Here is a 22760-nt window from a genome sequence, read left to right as displayed (position 1 = left end):
TCTTTCTCTCTTTCTTCCTTTCCCCCCTTTTGTTTACCCCTGACATGTATGGTTATATGTACTCCTGTATGTAAATTATGTTTTGTTGTCATTAAAATACATTAAAAAAAATAAAAAGCAAGTATCGTGAGATCCTTAACGTAATAATAAACAAGTAAAATATATGTGATGCTGCATGTGATCTGTAACACTAACTTAACACGGTATTGTATATTTTTCCTGCAGTAAATCTGCAACTACAACATGTAACAGAGTTAGTTTTATGAGTTGATACAATTGAAAAAATAAATAAATAATGTTTTTACAGATAAGCTATACGAAGCACCTGTGAAAATAAAGCTGTATATGCTACACTGTTGAAATATTTAACATATACATAACGTTTGTATTCCTCTGAATAAAACATGAGACTCTTGAACCTCAGAGTAAGAAACTTTATTGATAAAGGCAAGAAAATACATACAGCAAATATACAGCAGTAGTAAAGTGAGATCTGTGTCTCTTTATTAAATCTTTTTTGTTTCTGAGAGAAGTTATAAACAATCAAGTGAAATATAAACAATAAAGTGACACTGATCAAATCTGGCACTGAAAGAGAGCACAAACTCAAATAATCATCAGTATTTATTATGAAAAAAACACTAGAAGAAAAAAAACACACTTGAAGAATCTTTAAACTTCGACGTTCTGCTTTAGATTTCGATACTTCCTGAAAATGATAAACATAAAAAGCCATAATTAATAAATCTCACAGATACTTATACATGCAAAATCAGTTTGTGAGAATGACATCATCAATCATGTACCTGATGTGTGAATATGTGCTTGATCTCGTTCAGCTCTTCTGGATCTGATGTCATAAACCAGAATGATGACAGTAGCCACGCCCACCAGAGCAGAGAGGACCAATCGGATCACAGCTTCAGTAGGACCACAACAGTGGACAGAGTCTGAGGAATAAACACATCAGACTGAGATCAGATCAGTCAATAAACACTAATATCAGCGCCGACATCAACTAATATTTCTGAATACACAGAAATATGATCAAATCTAATCAACAATATTATATTCGGTTCCAACTGAGTTTTTATACGGTCTGTCATCTCAAACTATAAACGATTTAACAATTTAATATGTAAAGAGTAAATAAGAATATTTGAAGGAGAAGAAAAATGATCTCTACTCGCCATAGACAGAAACTCTGAATACTTTTGATGAGAATCTTCTTGTAAACATCAATAGTTTATAATCTCCAGCATGTTCAGTTGTGGTGTGTGTGATGGTCAGAGATCCAGTTTGATTGTCCAGCTTCAGTCTGTCTCTGAATCTCCCATCAAGAACATCTTCATATACAGTGAATCTGTCGGTCCATTTATGGATTTCTGCTATTACAGTGTTTTCATCTCCAAATCTCCACTGAATCCGCTTATAATCCTTCATTTCAGTGAGACCAGAGTTTAGAGAGACTGAATCTCCCTCCTTCACTGACACTGACGTCACTTCATCTGTCAAACACACAGAGAACAAACAGAAACAGGGTTTGTCACAGATTAATACTGTTAAATCACTTTATAATGGTTTACTAAATTTAATAGTTTAAAATTTACATTTAAAATAAACAATATAAAATAAGAAAAACAAAATTGTGTATGAAAAAATCAAATGTGTCATTAAAAAACAGGTTTAAATGTTTTTGAACTCACCAAAGACACTGAGACTGAATCTCTTGATCACACTGTTGATCTGTAGTTTATAATCTCCTTCATGTTTAGTTGTGGTGTGTGTGACGGTCAGAGATCCAGTTTGATTGTCCAGCTTCAGTCTGTCTCTGAATCTCTCATTAAGAACATCTTCATATACAGTGAATCTGTCGGCCGTTACATTGATTTCTGCTATTAAAGTGTTTTCATCTCCAAATCTCCACAGAATCACATCATCATCCTTCATTTCAGTGAGACCAGAGTCTAGAGAGACTGAATCTCCCTCAATCACCAACTTGAGGACTGAATCACACACAACACACAGACACAACACACACACACACACACACACACACACGGTTCATCACAGATTTAGACGGTCACTTGATGGTTTATAAAAGTAAATAGTTTGAAATGTAAATTTGAAATGAATATCATCTTTAAACACCAATAGCAAAATGGAGTTTGAATTATTAATTGTATCTTTGTGCTGATTAAAATATAAAACAAGTGAAACTAATATTTAACTCACCGTAGACATAGAGCCAAAATCTGTCTCTGATCTCACTGTTGATCTGTAGTTTATAATCTCCTTCGTGTTCAGTTGTGGTGTGTGTGACGGTCAGAGATCCAGTTTGATTGTCCAGCTTCAGTCTGTCTCTGAATCTCTCATTAAGAACATCTTCATATACAGTGAATCTGTCGGCCGTTACATTGATTTCTGCTATTAAAGTGTTTTCATCTCCATATCTCCACTGAATCACATCATCATCCTTTATTTCAGTGAGACCAGAGTTTAGAGAGACTGAATCTCCCTCCTTCACTGACACTGACTTCTCTTCAGTATAACACACATACAGTCCTGAAGAACAGAGTTTTTCACAGATTAAAGATTTAAAATCACTTGATGTCACTAAAATACTTTTAATCATTTAAAAGTGAAATTAATAATATTCTCCAGCAGTACAAAGATGATGAATGGAAAGATAAATAGATTTGTAAATGGAAAAATAATTAATAAATAAACTAAAAAACATTTTTAAATATATAGAGTAGAAGAGAAAAATGAAAATAAAGTGTTATTAACTTAATGAAACAAAAGAGTAAAAGCAACACTTGAATGTTCAGTCGCAGAAGTCACACTTTCCCTGTAACTACATGAACAAGAGAATATTTATACAGTATTTCAGCAAAAGTTGCAATAGTTTTAGTTCTCAGTGCACTTTTGTTAAAAGAAAGTATAAATGCACAGATATACCCTATAATTTTCAAAAAGTGTATATGTATTGGTATATTATTATTACTAGAAGGTTTGCGGTGTATGTTCTCGCTCAATTTCTCTCAAATGTAAAATTGATGTATCATAATATTAGAATAAGATCCTTTAGTTTTAAAATACCTACAGTATAAATAATGAGTTAATTCTTCTGGTTATTACCACTTTATTCCTAAAACTGTACATGTTGTAGGTACACTATAATTACTGAAAGTTACGCTGTAAATGTGTTTTAAATGCGCAGTATTTGCGGCTGTAATGTAAAGTGTTATCAAGCAAACTCCAGCAGCTCGAGCTCTTACTAGAACCAGGAAGTGACATCATATCAGCCGTTCTGTCAACACTGCGTTGGCTCTCTATCAAACATCACATACATTTCAAGATCCTGATGATTACTATAAACTACTATTACTATCAGAGTTTAGAGTGACGGAAATTAACTATCATAAAGTAACGAACAGAAAATTGGAGTTTAATTTAATTTTGTAATTAAAAACAGGAGAAACCGATCGGCTATTTAACCCTTTCACGCGAGATTCTGACTGAGTGAGTTTTTTCAAGGCATTTATTTTATAACGTTTCCCGCTTATTGTTTCCATGGCGATCCGTCATGCTGGTCATGATCTTGATTTTAAATGTGAGATGGACGCTGCCATGTTTGTTTGCGCCGCCGTTCAAATCGTCTGAACAGTTTCTGACAGTCATGTGACGTCACTGAACATTGCAAATCCCATGTGGGACCGTATCACTCAAAAGGTTTACTCACCGTAGACACTGAGCCTGAAACTCTTGATCTTACTGTTGATCTGTAGTTTATAATCTCCTTCATGTTCAGTTGTGGTGTGTGTGATGGTCAGAGATCCAGTTTGATTGTCCAGCTTCAGTCTGTCTCTGAATCTCCCATCAAGAACATCTTCATATACAGTGAATCTGTCGGCCGTTACATTGATTTCTGCTATTAAAGTGTTTTCATCTCCAAATCTCCACTGAATCACATCATCATCCTTTATTTCAGTGAGACCAGAGTTTAGAGAGACTGAATCTCCCTCGTTCACTGACTTCACTTCATCATCTCCATACGCTCCTGAAGAACAGAGTTTTTCACAGATTAAAGCTTTAAAATCACTTGATGTTGGTTTGATGAAGCTTCACTAAAATACTTTTAATCATTTAAATGTGAAGTGATTAATATTCTGCAGAAGTTCAGAGACAAAAGATGATAAATGAAAATGAGAAATAGTTAAATGGTTTTATATCAATAACTGCATTAAGATCGACTTTAATCTCAAATAAGAGAGTTATCTCTCAGCAAAATCACACATTATTTGTTTCTATACGAGAATAAAAGTGAATGTTAATCCTTTGACTAATTTAACCAGTAAAAACACATTTACCAGTAATTTAACCAGTAATTTATCACATCAGAACAGAAACAACTTAAAACATAAAAACACATTTAAACTCACCATCCAGACGCCACACACACAAACAGAGAAAAACTAATTTGAGAAACATTTTCTTCACCGGTTCACTGGAAAGCCGACGATAGTAACTCTTAATGTCTAAACACTCAGATTGATCAGAAAGACTGAACTGAGATATTTATCTGGTTGTGTGTGAATCCTCCCCCAACCTCAGTTAGTTTCCGCTCACACATCCGTCTCCTTTAACATCACGGACATCAACAAGCTTTTGCTGATCTTACATTTTCAAATGAATTCTGGCCCTGAATGAAAACTAACAGCAGAAGAGTGAAATATTGGATTAGATATCTGTGTGTTATTTAGTGCTGTGAGCTGTCAATCATATTTGACCTCTGACCTGTGACTCTTATTTGACTGTTGATGGATTCACTTTATTTCAGTGTAAAGATGTTTTGAGTGGAAGATTGTGAGCTTCTTATTAGCAGGAGAGAAAATAAAGAAACGCTTCAGCCACAAAAGCTGTTTTATCCTCAAAAGAAGCTGTTTATCCTCAAACCACACACACAGATGTTTGTACAGATAAAATAAAAGGATAAACTATTGCAGGTGTAGGATACTTTTTCCTTCTTCAAAGTAGAGACCAGGGGCCTCATTTATAAAACTGTGCGTAGGATCCTTACTAAAAGTGTACGTGCGCCCAAAAGCCAAAAATGGCGTGCGCAAAAAAATATTCAGATTTATAAAACCGTGCGTACGCCAGAACCTGCGCAGAGTTCACTTTATAAATCCCACTCAGCGGAAGATTGTGCGCACGTGCGTCTCCTCCCCGAAATAACCATATATGGAGCTTACAACACCTAGTTTTACTATGCATATCCTCATCTGCATATCATTTGCATATGATTATTCATCCACGTGATAACATGTTTAACGGTACAAGAGATTAGGAAAATATGAAATACGGATGTGCCTTGCCTTGTTTTTGAATAAATAAATCAAATAGTGTTCAATACATTTCAGAGAAAGTTTTTCTCAATCATTTCCACTGGCCAAATAGTCTTTTTCATTGATTTATATTTTTTAATGGAAACAGATCGACCTTGTTGTGCATTAAATTTGCACAATCTGCTATTATCATGATAAGCAAGTATCTCTGTAGTTAAAACATTAAAACACAACATGCCAAAGGAAAAGTGTTCAAAAGCATTGCATCCACAACAAATATTTATAGGCTATTTATTGAATATATATATATATATTTTTTTTTTACTTTTCAGTAAATGTCATGTAGTTTAAGTGTTTAACTCTGTTTATTAGAAAATTAGAATGGCATATTTAATCTAAATGTTTATATCAGAAATAAAACATGTTATTGTGAACATGCACTGTAGCCTATTTATGATTAGGACTCATAATGAAGATTTACAGTTTTACTTCATCTGCCGTTATATAGGCTATGCGTCAGTTTCACTAAACGGCCCAACGCGCTCGCTGGCGCGGACATTTAAGGTGTGGATATTTGCTTCAAGTGATAGGCTTGGTAAATGAAATTATATTTGTATAATATTTCTGTAAATGTATAATTGTATTTCGATTTTCTGTCTAAAAGTGACCAAAAAGACATTTAACTCCAGCTCACCATCGGTGTCGCCAAACTGCTCCGTCTCCAAAACGTTCGTACGCATGGGTCAGAGTTTGCATGCAGGTGCGCAGATTTTCCCGTCAAGTTTGTTTTTATAAATCACAACTTATGCGTCGGAAATGGCGTACGCCTCTTTCAGGGCCTGTTTTGTGCGTACGCAACGGTTATAAATGAGGCCCCTGGAGACTTTGGGATCGCGTTCAAACAGAAGTTCTTCTTTATTGAGCGTTGCTGCAATTCGTCCAAACAGTCTAATCTAAAAGTAACTTTACATGGTATCTTATAGGTATTTTAGGAGGAGGGACTTCTGGGAGTGGAGACATTCAAACAAAGCATACAAAAGTAGGGAAGAGTTGATTCTATCAAGCGAAAACCGGTTTGGCAGGTCATGTATAATGTTTGCCTGTGTTACAACAAAATTCATGAGTGAACATTAATGCAAACATACAGTAACCTGTAAATGTAATTGTTCATTTAGAGAAATATCATTTGGTTACCAGAAAGTTTTGTTCTTTGGAAAATTTGATGAGAAAAGCTTGAGTTCATAATCAGATGTTTTGCTTTTGATTGCAGACTTTGGTATTTTTTAGGCATTTGAGATGAGAAGGTCTGTTTAATATTGGTGCTGTGCAATATCTCTGCAGCACCAAAGAAGAGTTGATACTATATTAGGCAATTATTTCACAACGTACACCTCAGAAAAATAGCGAGGTCCAGACCTCGGTGACCTCATAGCGGCTACTGCCATGTCTTTGAGGCATAGCTGGGTGTAATTTATTTTGAAAAACAAAATGTAAAAATGTCTTCAAGTAATGTTCGCCACAAGCACCATTTTACAAAAAAAAATAACTTTTCTGTGGGACAACAGAAAGGCGGAAAAAATATATATAGTTTTTTCTGGGTTAGGACTACTAAACTACTGAACTACTATTCGACTGATTTTAGACTCAGTGTAAAGGGCGCCAACTAGTAAGAGTTAGTAGAGGCCAGATGTGGTCTTTAGTATCCTGTTAGAGTGCCCTCATCCCATGCTGGAGACGCTGGTTTGAATCTTGTTTCGAACAAGTCGAGTAGGACCGGTTACATGCGGTGCCGTGACCCGGATGGGAATGAGGTTTAGGGGGGCGAGTGTAATAGAGGCAAGCTAGTAGAAGCTGTGAAAGTAAAGCCCCTGGTCTCGAGAAGACTGATGTTAGAGACTGCAGTCTTTATCACCCTTGTTTGTGTGCCCACCACACATGAGTGCTGTAGTTAGGACGATAAGGGCCCAGCAGAACCACCAATGTTTTTTTCCATATTGAAAATTTCAGAAGTTCCGTAATAAAATGTATAATCTTTGATTCGTTCCAGTTCCGGCACGAGAACCAGCAGCGTTAACCCTCTATGCGCCACGGTCGAGTTTAATCAAGATGCGGCACTGAATAAAACGGCCGATTTTGTCAAATAGGGTGTCAAATTTCCTTCGACCTCCCATCCACTAGTTGGCAGACATGTTATAGTTCATCGCCGACTCAAAAAAACGTCATGTTTTTATACAAAATCTTTGAGCTAGAGCGCATTGAATCAGTGCGAACAAAAGCGGAGCGAGTGAGCCAGTTTTTCTGAGCAATATTGTCAACGTCAGCGAGTATTTACATTAGATTATTATTATTATTATTAGTATCTAATTGCATCAATAAAGCTTACCCACAATGAAGTGTTGGGTCTTCTATTCGCGGACCCTGGTTCTGAAGGGGAATATCTGCCTTCAGAAGTTGACGTGATTATGAAAGTGAAAGTATAGCCCGTACGTTACACCAAGCACAAACGGTGAATCCTATGCCCAATGTAGATGGTCCTTTGCCCAATGTCAGTGGTGGGAACAATGTTTCCCGGGGTCGGAGTGTTCATCGCAAAGTTAGCAGGTGTGTTATTGTTGTGGGGAACGAGGCGGGATATTTTTTACCGCGCTAGCCATGTAGTTTGTCTTCTGACCACGTGCCTCTCCGCAATCGCGGCGACAGTATTGTGGTGTAGACTTTGTCTAAATCTATTGGTTATGTTAGACGAGGTCAAAGTATTCAAAGGACAGTTATGGGGCAACGTGGAGGCAGGGTGGGGAGTCGCAATGACAATGACAGTAGTCCGAGCTGTGCGCACTCGGCGCGCGAGGCAGGTCTGGCCGCGCCCGCGCGCTCGTAGCAGGAGCAGAGGCGGTGTGACACGGGGCAACTAAACAGTCTTGTCTACTTGTGTTTGTGTGTCATATGAATAATATATATGTGCCCCATACATGGAATCAGAGTGCCTACTGTATGTAAATGGACAATCTCTACAGCAAAAGGCCAACCGCTACATGCATTCGGTTTGTTTCTACCATTTATTAGTAAGGATTTACAGTTTGTTTACTACTTACTATTTACCCGAGCATTCAGTATTGTGCAATATAGCATACAGAAGGCGAGGGACATTTTGGGGTGAAAGAAGTGCTGCATTTAAACGTGACTTTTCATGAAAATTATATAATCCAAGATGGCCACCACCATATGACGTCATAATATGCAAATTAGATGGGAAAATGTAATCCCTAAACATAAACGTAAAACATAAACTTTGGGTCATCCTTAATATTTCTCTAATTTACAGAAAGTCTCTATCCTTTATCACTTTTAAGATATAGCCTTTTGAAATTAAGATATCAAAATCGAACGTGGAAAAAACCTCTAGCGCCTAAAGGGTTAAGATGGAAACGGGATAACAGAGACTGGTCGATTACACTCAGTACATTCATACATAATGTATACAAAATTCGCATTAGAAAATCTTGCAGATACACTAAAAATATTTTGAAAACTATTGCTTTAGTGAATGAGACCCAATGTTTAAAATAATTTAAAGTTTTATAGCGCAGAAATTGTTAAAATACATAAAGTTAGTATTCCTCAAGGGGGCGCTCAACATAATGTAATAAAACATGGAGAGACTCTTGAACCTCACAATGAGAAAACTTTATTGATAAAGGCAAGCAAATACATATGGCAAATGGACAGCAGTAGAATTACTGTCTTATCTGAGAGAAATATGTCATGTTCAAGTCAAGTCATCTTCATTTATATAGCGCTTTTAACAATGTAGATTGTTTCAAAGCTGCTTTACAGAGATAAACGGATAATTTAAGGTAACAGAGATTGTTTTGGCTTTATAGCGGTTCATGAATAATGTTATTTTAAAGTTAGTTTTGATTGATTCACTTCCATCGAAATGATCATTAGTTATTAAATTAGGGGGCGCTGAGACGACACCGTTCTCTCTAAACAGACTTTAAACGCGAACCTGTGAGAAACGCTGATGGCGTTCACGTGCGCATCAAGAATTAATTCTACTACAGTTATGTGCATTTGAATATATGTGCGCAGGTTAGTAATTCCCTACAAACCAAGCCTCAACAAACTACTTGTCTTGCCTATAAATTTTGATACAGAATTTTATTTTATTTTATCACTACGGGGTAGATACGTGAATTTTCCACAATGCTTTATCTGTAGAGTGGTAAAGGGATCCTCCATAGGGAGAGGCTAGTTGGCACTTCAGCACTGCGTTGACATCGGGTCCAGGCGAAGGTCCTTCGTCAGATCTGGATACGGCCTGGATCCGGCAGGCTGCGGGAAAACCTCGGGATAAACAAAGACACTAAAATTAGCGTAGATGCCATTCTTCTTATGATGTAACGAGTACATCAGGATTTAAGGGAAGTGTTCCCAGTTCCGGCTAACCTAAACTATGCAGCCTAACATTGAGTTATAGAAGTCTATAATGTGTTATGTGAATGCTTGGTCAAAGAGATGTGTCTTTAATCTAGCTTTGAACTGACAGAGTGTGTCTGCTTCCCGAACAATGGTAGGAAGACTGTTCCAAAGTTTTGGTGCTAAATAGGAAAAGGATCTACCGCCAGCAGTCGATTTTGATATTCTAGGAATTATTAACTGGCCGGAATTTTGAGATTTTGAGAGTCACGCCTCTGGCAGGCTGAAGAAAGGGATTTGTCTCCGCGTTGGTGGAAAACCACACTTCACCGTTTCTCCCAATCCACCCAGACCCAGGATCCTCCGAATCCCCCTCGCCTACAGTGGAAGCTAGAGAGGATGATGAGGGTGCCACATCCAAATCAGGATCTGCCTCTCCTGAGTCTGTGGTGTCAGCGGGAGAATACAATACATCCTGCAGCTCGCTGGAGGGGTCCGGCTGCAGAATCATCTCTAAAACTTCACTACAAGTCAAGCCCTTTCTCATGTTGCTTGCTGCTCTTCTCACCATCAAATGACCAGCAGGCTTGCATGCAAGTGTTTAAATCCACTTACTTAGTTTTTGTTTAGTCTGCATTTCTCACCATCAAAAGGCAGCAGGTGCATAAATACACTTTGTTTTTGTTTACTCCATGTAGTTCTGAGAGCTGAGGTGCATATTTTGATTTTCTCAGACGCATCAAGGTGAGTTCTCTCTCTCTCTCACACACACACACACACACACACACACACACACACTTTATTATGCTATTATACTCCATATAACTCCATGTAAAAGCCAGAAACAGCCACGAACAGTAAATGTGGGAGAAAAAGTTAAAATCTGATGCTGCACAAAAACTAACAATGCATCAAAACCAATGTTGTTTCTAATCTTTGACATGTCCAAGACTGTGATAAAAGGTAAAAAAAAATCCAGTCCACAATCACATTTTATATTGAAAAATAAGTCATTTTGTATTATATATGTTTTTTTATTTGTTGAACATCAATTACATTTTTAACCTTAGATGGGTTTGGACGTTTTTGGGATTTCCAAATTCGGGGAACAGACACAGGCTCTATGTGATGATATCTAGGTGAAAGAGGCTCTATGTGATGGGATTTATCTGACCTTGGTGACGTGAGGCCGCTAGCAGACGGTCGGTTAAGCCAGTCTGTCTGCTTCCTGACCTGAGGCCCAGATTGTCATGTTTTATCTCTAAGACTATGAGAAAACTACTAGAAGAGCAGCACCACCCCAGGAGGGATGAATACCATCTCTTTTCAACAGGTCAGGTCTGCCCCAAAACATTTTCCAATTGTCTATGAATTCTACATTATTTCGCGGACACCAGCCAGACCGCCAGCCGTTGAGTGAACACAATCTACTAACTATCTCATCACTCCTGTGAACAGGAAGGGGGCCAGATCAAATTGCAGTGCCTGACATCGTAATTGCGATGTCTCACACACCTCTTTAATATTAATTTTGGTGATCTCCGACTGGCGGAGTCGAACATCATTAGTGCCGACGTGAATAATAATCTTAGAGAATTTACGATTAGCATTAGCCAGCACTTTTAAATTTGCTTTGATGTCAGGCGCTCTGGCTCCCGGCAAACATGTGACTATGGTGGCTGGTGTCTCTATTTTCACGTTCCGTGTGATTGAATCGCCAATAACTAGGGCACATTCAACAGGATTCTCAGTGGGTGTTTCACTGAGTGGGGAGAATCTGTTTAATGTTGAAATCGGAACGGAAGAGCGTTTTTTAAATCCACGACTACAGCGCCTCTCCGTCACCCATCTGCCCTGTTGCACGGGCTCTAATTCAGCCGGAACCGAATCGTGTAAAGGGTTCGCTAGGCTAGGCGCATCCAAAATAGTATCTAAAGCTCTAGCACTCTTCTTACTATTGTCAATTAAAGTTTGGATGCGTGTCTCTAGTTCTGAAATCTTCACCGTGTTGTGCTAGTAGTAACGGAAGATAGCGATGTCAGGTTAATGTGTGAAGTTGGGTAAGCTGTATTTAGTAGTATAAACAACTAGAGATGATAGTAAATAATGGTTAAAAACAGAAAGAAATACGAGGCTTAGACGAAGCGTACAGCCACAAACCAACTCACAGCAGCAGCAGTCACAGCGAGGCAGACAGGAGCAGAGCCAGTAGAGGAGCGTATTAGAGACATCTGTAGCAACTCATAATATAATTACTGCACATAATGTAATAATTATCACATTATTGTGGCAATAAAATGCTCATAATGTAGTAATTTTTCTCATACTGTAATAATACATTTTCAATGTAAGATTTTTTTCTTTCCATATAATGTAATAGATTATTGTATGAGAATGTATTACATTATAAACCCACTATGGCAACTTATAATGTAATCACAGTTCATAAGGTAATACAAGCACATAATGTACATAATTGTTAGACATGCTCCATCATTTTGAGTTTCTTTGACCCAGAAACACATTTTACTAATAGCTAGCTCTGCGTCTGCGGGGGGTCACACGATGTCTCCGCGGTCGATGGTGATGATTTGGGCTCTAGTTCTGGCTGTGTTCTGGATCAGAAAAGTACGCTTTATTTAAATTATTATTACATTTATTTAATTATTTAACAATAATTAATTCAGTTGATTCGTTCAAAACAACCGACTGATTCAGGAACGAAGCAAGTGACTGCATTTAATAATGGGTCTTTAAATCATCTTTGACTCAACCAATTCATTAAAAAATGCAGATACAAACAAAACACTGCTGTGTGTGTGTTTCTCAGAGACGCGTGACTGCTCTTCTGTGGATTTGTTTGTATGATATAACTTTATTCTTTGTGAAATAGAGCAAAAACAGACAATATTGTGTCTAAGATGTAACTCAATGTTTACTTTTAGTTTTTTGAACTGTTACATAAAATCAATATCACATTTGCAATCATGCTGATGTTCAGGAAAAACTGCACTCTTTCCCGTGTGACATTGCGTGACATTGCTTAACATGGTCTTACGACATAAGTGTAAAAAGATATGAAAAGTCATCCAGATTTTATCCTCATATCTTGATGTTTGGGGGAATTCACACTGCATTATAATCGGCTACATCACGCAGTGAAAGCGTGCACTCTTAAAGTGCAAAAGCAGGAGTTTATCGTACTTGGAGAGAAAAAAAAAAACGCTCCACAAACATCCAGCAGAAGCTGTTTATCCACCCAACAGATCTAACCACATTTCTGAACAGATAAAACTAAGAAGAAAACCATTGCAGCATCCATTTTGACCCCGAAACCAGTGAATAACATTTATAATGTTTGCCCGCATTGTTAATCAAAATTAATCAGTGAATATTAATGAGAAAACACAATAACCTATATCATTTTTCATTTAGAGAAATTTGCATTTGGTTAACAGAGATATTTGGTGTTTGGAAAATGTTATCAAGAAATACTTGAGTTTATAACAAGATCTCCTTTTTTTCTTTTTCTTTTTTGATTGCAGACTTTACCACACTTTGGTATTTTAGCAAATCTGAATAAAATTTCTATTGTGAAACTCAAGTTGAAACACATGTTCCCTATCTATACGGTTCACTCCTTTTTCTCTGATTTATTAAAGCTTATAGAATCACACAGTGTAACTGCATGGGCCAATGGTAATAACACAGAGTTGGAGGAACCAATGGCTGAGCAGCAATAACTGCACGAACCTATGGCGTAAAAGCCCGCTTGAGCCCTCCAACATTTCGCTGGACTACGAGATAGAAGAAGCATTTTGCCGTCGAAAAGCCTCTCAGTGGATCAAGTCAGTGTGCCGGCGACCTGCTATCAAGCTGACTGATCGACACTGCACTCGAGCTGAGTCAGCCATCTCCCCTGTGGCAATCCAGCGTTTCTAAAAGAGCAAATTCAATCAAATTTCATGCGGCGTTGTTGCAAATGCTGCGCAACGAGTGTGGGCACACCTGCACCCATTTGATGAGCACAATGAGTGCTTCGCCTGTCTGGGGAAATCCCGCACAGAAGCTGCGCTCACTGAGACGAGCTGCTCTCACTGCGAGAGTTTGAGCCTCTCTCCACCCTTCACACTCTCCTGTTCTCTTCCTCACAGGAACCTCGGAGAAAGAAGCAGCAGAGCCAGAGGACTGAGCGATCGGACATGAGTGAGCTCACGCCGGCACAGTTCCCGTGTGCCTCATTGTCTCCACAAAACCAGGATTCTCCAGGGGTCTTCTACAGCGCAGTCAAGCGCCCCTCTTCTGGCACAAGCGGCCTGGTCTCGTTCATGGGATCTGAAGAGGATCTCACTGATGACAGCATGTCATCGCAGTTTCAGATGCAGAGGACTGGTCGGGCTCACTGGATAACCCCACACCCCTGGAGATTCGAGCTCGGACTGGAGTGGTCTACCCCCGAGGAGCCCACAAGCAGCCGCCTGGACGAATGGTTCCTACCGGGAGTTAGCAGACCGAGAGCAGCGCCATTCTTCACAGAAGTTCATGACAAACTCATCAAGTCATGGTGCCTCCTACTCGGTGCACTTCCACACTTCAACCACCCCCGCCCTCACCACGATTGACGTCGCTGAAGAAAAGGGGTATGAGAAACTGCCTCCTCTGGATGAAGCCGTGGCCGTGCATCTCTGGCCACCCACAACGATTGGATGGAAGGTTAAAGTCGCTATCTGCAGAGCTATGGCCAGCTTAGTGGTGTTGGAACGTCACTTATGGCTCAACCTAACGGAGATCAAGAACACAGACAAGGCTGCTTTCTGCGACTCCCTAGTCTCCCTCACCGTCCTCTTCGGCCCCGCAGTGGATGGTTTCACAGAGCGCTTCACCGCTGCACAGAAGCTGTCGCAGGAAATGCGCCACCTCAAGTTTGCCTGTGATCAAGTTCTGCCCTTTGGACAATGGACCTTTTCTGCACACAAAATTTTGCTAATATGACTGTGCCGTTACTGTCCACTTTTGCACCTCCAAGATACCTTACCGAAAGTTGACATGATATAATTCTGAGAATATTCGTAAAAGGTTTGATTTTGATTTCACCGCAAATTTACTTTAAAAAAAGGAGCAGGAAAGCAGCATATACCTTCAATTACTGCAGAATCATTTTGGGTAGCGTTCGTAAGTTTCTTCCCTCTACTTCATAGTCTATGTCATAGTGGAGAGAAGATTCGATTGGCAGAGCAGAACAGACCTCCTGTGCTTTTCCAGTGAGGCTACGCTGTAACAATAGAGCCCACATCTCTTTCGGCCACCCTAACTTTCCTGAACGTGACAAAGTAGGAATCTACTTCCGCTTCTCTGAACGGCGGTACTAGTTTAATATATCTACTGGGGTCAAAAGGAACGGCAGTAGCTAATGCTCAGTGAAATATGGCTCGGTTGTGTTCCTGCACAGATGGCTGAGACTCATTGGCCGGATGTGCAGCCAATCAGAGGAGATTGTAGTCTTATGTAGTCATAATAGTCACTTGTGGTACAGCGTTTTAAAGTGAACATGGAAGATATTTGTGTTTTTTGTCAAATTTCCCCTGAGACTATTAATCACCTATTTTAGGAGTGTCCCAAGATCCAAATATTTACGAGAGAACACAGCAATTACTTACAAAGAAAAGCTATGATTCCTGTTAACTTTGAAGAAGTTGATGTTATACTAAAATGTTTTTCATTTGATGGTGTTACGGCTAGTGCCGTTTTGTGTGTTGTTCGTTTGTTTCCCCCCCTTTCTGTTTGTTTTTTCCCTCTTCGCTATCTCCTGACTTACTGCCGAAATGAAACATTTACGAAGCAATGGGTCAGACTGTTGTGCAGCACTCATTTGCTTTCTGTTCACTACTATTGATGAATTTTCAGGAGTAAATGTGACAACCTTTTCATCATTAGAGGCTATAGATCGAGTCTGCACGGTATCAGATACTTTCGGTGGACTAAGAGATGACTCCTCGGTAAAAAGAGGAACAATAAAAGAATCAGACAAATCAATTTCATTTCCAAACTTACGTGTCCGAGCTCGCGTAACCGCGCATGCCGAAAATACTTCGGGGAATTTTCTCTTCAGTTCATCTGAGCCACAAGACACCTCGGACACATCCAGTACCTCCAGTAAAGGCATAACTTTTCCACCAGCAAGGTCATTCCCTAAAATAAAGTCAACCCCCTGAATAGGCAAGCTAGAGCGCCTCCCTACTTTCACATATCCACTAACTAAATCGCATTGTAAATATACCCGATGCAGTGGAACTGGTATAACACCCATTCCAATGCCTTGCACTAATACGCTGGTTCCACAATATGACTGATCTCCTGAGGGCAACGCTTCAGAAACAATAAAGGACTGAGCAGTTCCTGTATCTCGTAATATTTTAATTTCCTTCTGATCTTCGGGTTTACCAGTAAGCGAAATTAAGCCTTTCATTAAGAAGGGCTTAAAACTGCAGTCAATCGTCTCCTTGGTCTGCAATGACCCGACACTATCAACGCTTGCACCAACACACCCAGCACCTTTTGGTGTCGGATGCTGCTTTCGTTTTAATACCAAACAGTCAGCGATAACATGACCAATTTTATGGCAATAAAAACACTCGCGATCAAGTTTGGTTGGTGTCGTGTTATTAAATATGGTTTGTTACGGCTAGTGCCGTTTTGTGTGTTGTTCGTTTGTTTCCCCCCCTTTCTGTTTGTTTTTTCTTTCACTTTCTTAGTTCCGCGCCATTGGCTGTGCCTCCTGTCACTCATCGTTGGAGCCGATGACGCTGCGCTGCTTTCCTCCAATCGGCGGACACCGGGAAACATATAGAGCTGGTAAGTCCCGCCCCCTCCGCTAACCCCGCTGGACCTCAAAGTTGAAAAACCGTCAATGCAAGTGAATGGGAGAAAATAATTATTTTCTGGTCCCGTTTGAATTGTGCCATGAATTTGAACATATGTTGACTGTGAATTTTTTATATAATCTTTCGTGTGCAAAATGCTACAATTTAGCGGGTAGAAGTTTGATACGGGTAGACTTTGTGTGAGAGCACTTTGTGGACTACAACTCTTCGCTGCTTTCGACGCGTTTGAAACGTCAACACCACTAGCTCACGGCTCTAGCTCACGGATCCCGCTAGACATGGCTGTCTTTGGTGCACTTCACCGCCTTCTTTCAGGGAGAGGACAAAATCGTTGAGGTTGGCGAAAACCACGGGTAAGTCAACTTTATGGGGTGACGTCACATAGGCGACATGTAGTCTTTCTCGTTATGTCTTTTCCACAACTGCTAGCCGACGAATCATACCATATACTGTCAAACTTGTTACATGAAAGATTATATAAAAAATTCACAGACAACATATGTTCACATTCATGGGACAATTCAAACGGGACCAGAAAATAATAATTTTCTCCCATTCACTTGCATTGACGCTTTTTCAACTTTGAGGTCCAGCGGGCTTTTACGGAGGGGGCGGCACTTACCAGCTCTATAAACGGAGACGCTGACGCTGAGAGAGGATAGGCTTTGTTTTTTTGTCTGTTGTTGCTCTGAGAGAGTTTGTGATTGAGAGATGCGCTCATTTTGTGTATTGTGGTTCCGATTCGTAGTATGTTCGTGTGCTACCTAAACACCTCTTCACCACCATTTGTTTGAACGGCTATGTTTACAATGGGGAAGGAAGGAGAGGAAAGGTAAACATATCACGTGATATACATTGAGCACCACTTGTTAGTGAACTATTGTGAGAAACACTAGGTTAGAGGCGTGCATCACTTCTTGTATTTTTGTTTTGATTTAGTTAGTATAGTTTAAATTAGGGTATCTTTGGATACTGAAGATGTTCTTTTCTTTTTCTTTGTTTTAGTTAGTTTAGTACTGATTATTAATGAGTTAGAGGGTTATGTTTTGATTATTTCATTTATTTGATTGCCGCCCAATTCCCTTCTTCTTTTCCCCTGTCTGGGTGTCTTTTTGTTCTTTACTTTTCTGTACATATTATTGTAAGATGGTTTGTTTATGGATTCGTCCTATTCCATTCTTTTTTTGTAAATAAATATGGGTTGATTGTCTTTGGAGCTGTGGTATTCTTTGCTGACATTTACATTGGTACGAAGTAGAACTACGACATTTAATGTTATTCCCTATACCCCTTTAATAATCTCAGGGTACGTAACAGATGGTGATACAATCTTTTGTTTATGTTTGATTAAATTATTATGATTGCCCGTTACTATATTATTCATAGTCAAATGAATGAAAAAATACCATTTTTTTAACTATTTAAAATTGATATTAAAATATATTTAGAAACAATATCCAAATGTAAAAACTTAAAAGTAAGGAAAACTACATACTGTACATGCATACTACATACTGTTTAATATGTACACGTTTTTTCTGGTTTCTTTCTCTCTTTCTTCCTTTCCCCCCTTTTGTTTACCCCTGACATGTATGGTTATATGTACTCCTGTATGTAAATTATGTTTTGTCATTAAAATACATTAAAAAAAATAAAAAGCAAGTATCGTGAGATCCTTAACGTAATAATAAACAAGTAAAATATTTGTGATGCTGCATGTGATCTCTAACACGAACTTAACACGGTATTGTATATTTTTCCTGCAGTAAATCTGCAACTACAACATGTAACAGAGTTAGTTTTATGAGTTGATACAATTGAAAAAATAAATAAATAATGTTTTTACAGATAAGCTATACGAAGCACCTGTGAAAATAAAGCTGTATATGCTACACTGTTGAAATATTTAAAATATACATAACGTTTGTATTCCTCTGAATAAAACATGGAGAGACTCTTGAACCTCAGAGTGAGAAACTTTATTGATAAAGGCAAGAAAATACATACAGCAAATATACAGCAGTAGTAAAGTGAGATCTGTGTCTCTTTATTAATTTTTTTTTTGTTTCTGAGAGAAGTTATAAACAATAGTGAAATATAAACAATAAAGTGACACTGATCAAATCTGGCACTGAAAGAGAGCACAAACTCAAATAATCATCAGTATTTATTATGAAAAAAACACTAGAAGAAAAAAACACACTTGAAGAACCTTTAAACTTCGACGTTCTGCTTTAGATTTCGATACTTCCTGAAAATGATAAACATAAAAAGCCATAAATAATAAATCTCACAGATACTTATACATGCAAAATCAGTTTGTGAGAATGACATCATCAATCATGCACCTGATGTGTGAATATGTGCTTGATCTCGTTCAGCTCTTCTGGATCTGATGTCATAAACCACAATAATGACAGTAGCCACGCCCACCAGAGCAGAGAGGACCAATCGGATCACAGCTTCAGTAGGACCACAACAGTGGACAGAGTCTGAGGAATAAACACATCAAACTGAGATCAGATCAGTCAATAAACACTAATATCAGCGCTGACATCAACTAATATTTCTGAATACACAGAAATATGATCAAATCTAATCAACAATATTATATTCGGTTGAAGTTTTTATACGGTCTGTCATCTCAAACTATAAACGATTCAACAATTCAATATGTAAATAGTAAATAAGAATATTTGAAGGAGAAGAAAAATTACCTCTACTCACCATCGACAGAAACTCTGAATACTTTTGATGAAAATCTTCCTGTAAACACATCTGAATACACCAGTAGTTTATAATCTCCAGCATGTTCAGTTGTGGTGTGTGTGATGGTCAGAGATCCAGTTTGATTGTCCAGCTTCAGTCTGTCTCTGAATCTCCCATCAAGAACATCTTCATATACAGTGAATCTGTCGACCCATTTATGGATTTCTGCTATTACAGTGTTTTCATCTCCAAATCTCCACTGAATCCGATTATAATACTTCATTTCAGTGAGACCAGAGTTTAGAGAGAATGAATCTCCCTCCTTCACTGACTCTGACGTCACTTCATCTGTCAAACACACAGAGAACAAACAGAAACAGGGTTTGTCACAGATTAATACTGTTAAATCACTTTATAATGGTTTACTAAATGTAATAGTTTAAAATTTACATTTAAAATAAACAATATAAAATAAGAAAAACAAAATAGTGAATTAATTCATTAAAATTTGTCATTAAAAAACAGGTTTAAACGTTTTTGAACTCACCAAAGACAGCGAGCCTGAATCTCTCTCTGATCACACCGTTGATCTGTAGTTTATAAACTCCTTCATGTTCAGTTGTGGTGTGTGTGACGGTCAGAGATCCAGTTTGATTGTCCAGCTTCAGTCTGTCTCTGAATCTCCCATCAAAAACATCTTCATATACAGTGAATCTGTCGAACCGTTTATAGATTTCTGCTATTAAAATGTTTCCAAACCTCCACCGAATCTCATCATCATCCTTCATTTCAGTGAGACCAGAGTTTAGAGAGACTGAATCTCCCTCCGTCACTGACTCCAGGACTGAATCATCATACACACACACACACACACACACACACACACACACACACACAAACACACACACACACACACACACACACACACACACACACGGTTCATCACAGATTTAGACGGTCACTTGATGGTTTATAAAAGTAAATAGTTTGAAATGTAAATTTGAAATGAATATCATCATTAAACAAGAAAAGCAAAATGGAGTTTGAATTATTAATTGTATCTTTGTGCTGATTAAAATATAAAACACGTGAAACTGATATTTAACTCACCGTAGACATAGAGCCAAAATCTGTCTCTGATCTCACTGTTGATCACTAGATGATAATCTCCTTCGTGTTCAGTTGTGGTGTGTGTGACGGTCAGAGATCCAGTTTGATTGTCCAGCTTCAGTCTGTCTCTGAATCTCCCATCAAGAACATCTTCATATACAGTGAATCTGTCGAACCGTTTATTAATTTCTGCTATTAAAGTGTTTTCATCTCCAAATCTCCACTGAATCTCATCATCATCCTTCATTTCAGTGAGACCAGAGTTTAGAGAGACTGAATCTCCCTCGTTCACATACTCATACACTCCTGAAGAACAGAGTTTTTCACAGATTAAAGATTTAAAATCACTTGATGTCACTAAAATACTTTTAATCATTTAAAAGTGAAATTAATAATATTCTCCAGCAGTACAAAGATGATGAATGGAAAGATAATTAATAAAAAAACTCAAAAACATTTTTAAATATATAGAATAGAAGAGAAAAAATAAAATAAAGTGTTATTAACTTAATGGACCAAAAGAGTAAAAGCAACACTTAAATGTTCAGTCGCAGAAGTCACACTTTCCCTGTAACTACATGAACAAGAGAATATTTATACAGTATTTCAGCAAAAGTTGCAATAGTTTTAGTTCTCAGTGCACTTTTGTTAAAAGAAACTACTCTATAAATGCAGATATACCCTATAATTTTCAAAAAGAGTATATGTATTGGTATTATTATTACTAAAAGGTTTGCAGTGTATGTTCTCAATAAATTTCTCCAGAATGTAAGATTGTTGTATCATAATATTAGAATAAGATCCCCTTAGTTTTAAAATACCTACAGTATAAATAATGAGTTAATTCTTCTGGTTATTACCACTTTATTCCTAAAACTTTACATGTTGTAGGTACACTATAATTGCTGAAAGTTACGCTGTAAATGTGTTTTAAATGCGCAGTATTTGCTGTAATGTAAAGTGTTATCAAGCAAACTCCAGCAGCTCGAGCTCTTACTAGAACCAGGAAGTGACATCATATCAGCCGTTCTGTCAACACTGCGTTGGCTCTCTATCAAACATCACATACATTTCAAGATCCTGAAGATTACTATAAACTACTATTCCTATCAGAGTTTAGAGTGACGGAAATAAACAATATCATAAACAATGAAAAGAAAAAATGGAGTTTAATTTAATTTTGTCATTACAAACAGGAGAAACCAATCGGCTATTTAACCCTTTCACGCGAGATTCTGACTGGGTGAGTTTTTTCAAGGCATTTATTTTATAACGTTTCCCGCTTATTGTTTCCATGGCGATCCGTCATGCTGGTCATGATCTTGATATAAAATGTGAGATGGTCGCTGCCATGTTTGTTTGCGCCGCAGTTCAAATCGTCTGAACAGTTTCTGACAGTCATGTGACGTCACTGAACATCAAATCTCATATGTGGGGCCGTATCACTCAAAAGTTTTACTCACCAAAGACAAAGAGCCTGAAACTCTTGATCACACCGTTGATCTGTAGATAATAAACTCCTTCATGTTCAGTTGTGATGTGTGTGATGGTCAGAGATCCAGTTTGATTGTCCAGCTTCAGTCTGTCTCTGAATCTCCCATCAAGAACATCTTCATATACAGTGATTCTGTCGGCCCGTTTATTGATTTCTGCTATTACAGTGTCGTCATCTTCAAATCTCCACAGAATCACATCATCATCCTTCATTTCAGTGAGACCAGAGTTTAGAGAGACTGACTCTCCCTTCATCACTGACACTGACGACTCATACACTCCTGAAGAACAGAGTTTTTCACAGATTAAAGCTTTAAAATCACTTGATGTTGGTTTGATGAAGCTTCACTAAAATACTTTTAATCATTTAAATGTGAAGTGATTCATATTCTGCAGAAGTTCAGAGACAAAAGATGATGAATGAAAATGAGAAATAGTTAAATGGTTTTATATAATCAATAACTGCATTAAGATCGACTTTAATCTCAAATAAGAGAGTTATCTCTCAGGAAAATCACACATTATTTGTTTCTATATGAGAATAACAGTGAATGTTAACCAGTAATTTATCACATCAGAACAGAAACAACTTAAAACATAAAAACACATTTAAACTCACCATCCAGATGCCACAAACACAAACAGAGCAAAACTAATTTGAGAAACATTTTCTTCATCGGTTCACTGGAAAGCCGACGATAGTAACTCTTAATGTCTAAACACTCAGATTGATCAGAAAGACTGAACTGAGATATTTATCTGGTTGTGAGTGAATCCTCCCCCAACCTCAGTTAGTTTC

General features: G+C 38.0%; 2 protein-coding genes and 1 long non-coding RNA gene across 3 annotated transcripts in view; all 3 read right to left on the bottom strand.

Moving 5' to 3' along the window:
- The window catches only part of LOC306988040, a 403025-nt gene that overhangs the window by 358295 nt on the left and 21970 nt on the right, over window positions 1–22760 (bottom strand). The window lies entirely within an intron of this gene.
- Window positions 418–7935, bottom strand: LOC306988772 (uncharacterized protein; the record flags this gene model as incomplete). Its single annotated transcript, XM_079593921.1, has 7 exons — window positions 418–709; window positions 807–950; window positions 1191–1508; window positions 1707–2006; window positions 2236–2565; window positions 3746–4063; window positions 7854–7935. 7 exons carry the CDS (start codon window positions 7933–7935, stop codon window positions 693–695), a joined length of 1509 nt encoding a protein of 502 aa, XP_079450047.1. The 3' UTR covers window positions 418–692.
- LOC306988036 (uncharacterized protein) lies at window positions 18380–22236 on the bottom strand. The gene is made up of 6 exons (XM_079592740.1): window positions 21931–22236; window positions 20468–20773; window positions 19905–20201; window positions 19376–19705; window positions 18997–19140; window positions 18380–18899 (listed from the first exon to the last, which is right to left on the bottom strand). The coding sequence occupies exons 1-6, from the start codon at window positions 22214–22216 to the stop codon at window positions 18883–18885; spliced, it is 1380 nt and encodes a 459-aa protein (XP_079448866.1). The 5' UTR covers window positions 22217–22236; the 3' UTR covers window positions 18380–18882.

The sequence above is a fragment of the Phoxinus phoxinus genome (assembly GCF_949152265.1).
Source record: "Phoxinus phoxinus genome assembly, chromosome: 20".
Classification (NCBI taxonomy): Eukaryota; Metazoa; Chordata; class Actinopteri; order Cypriniformes; family Leuciscidae; genus Phoxinus; species Phoxinus phoxinus.
The sequence above is the reverse complement of the archived record's forward strand: the minus strand, read 5'-3'. Positions and strand labels throughout refer to the sequence as shown.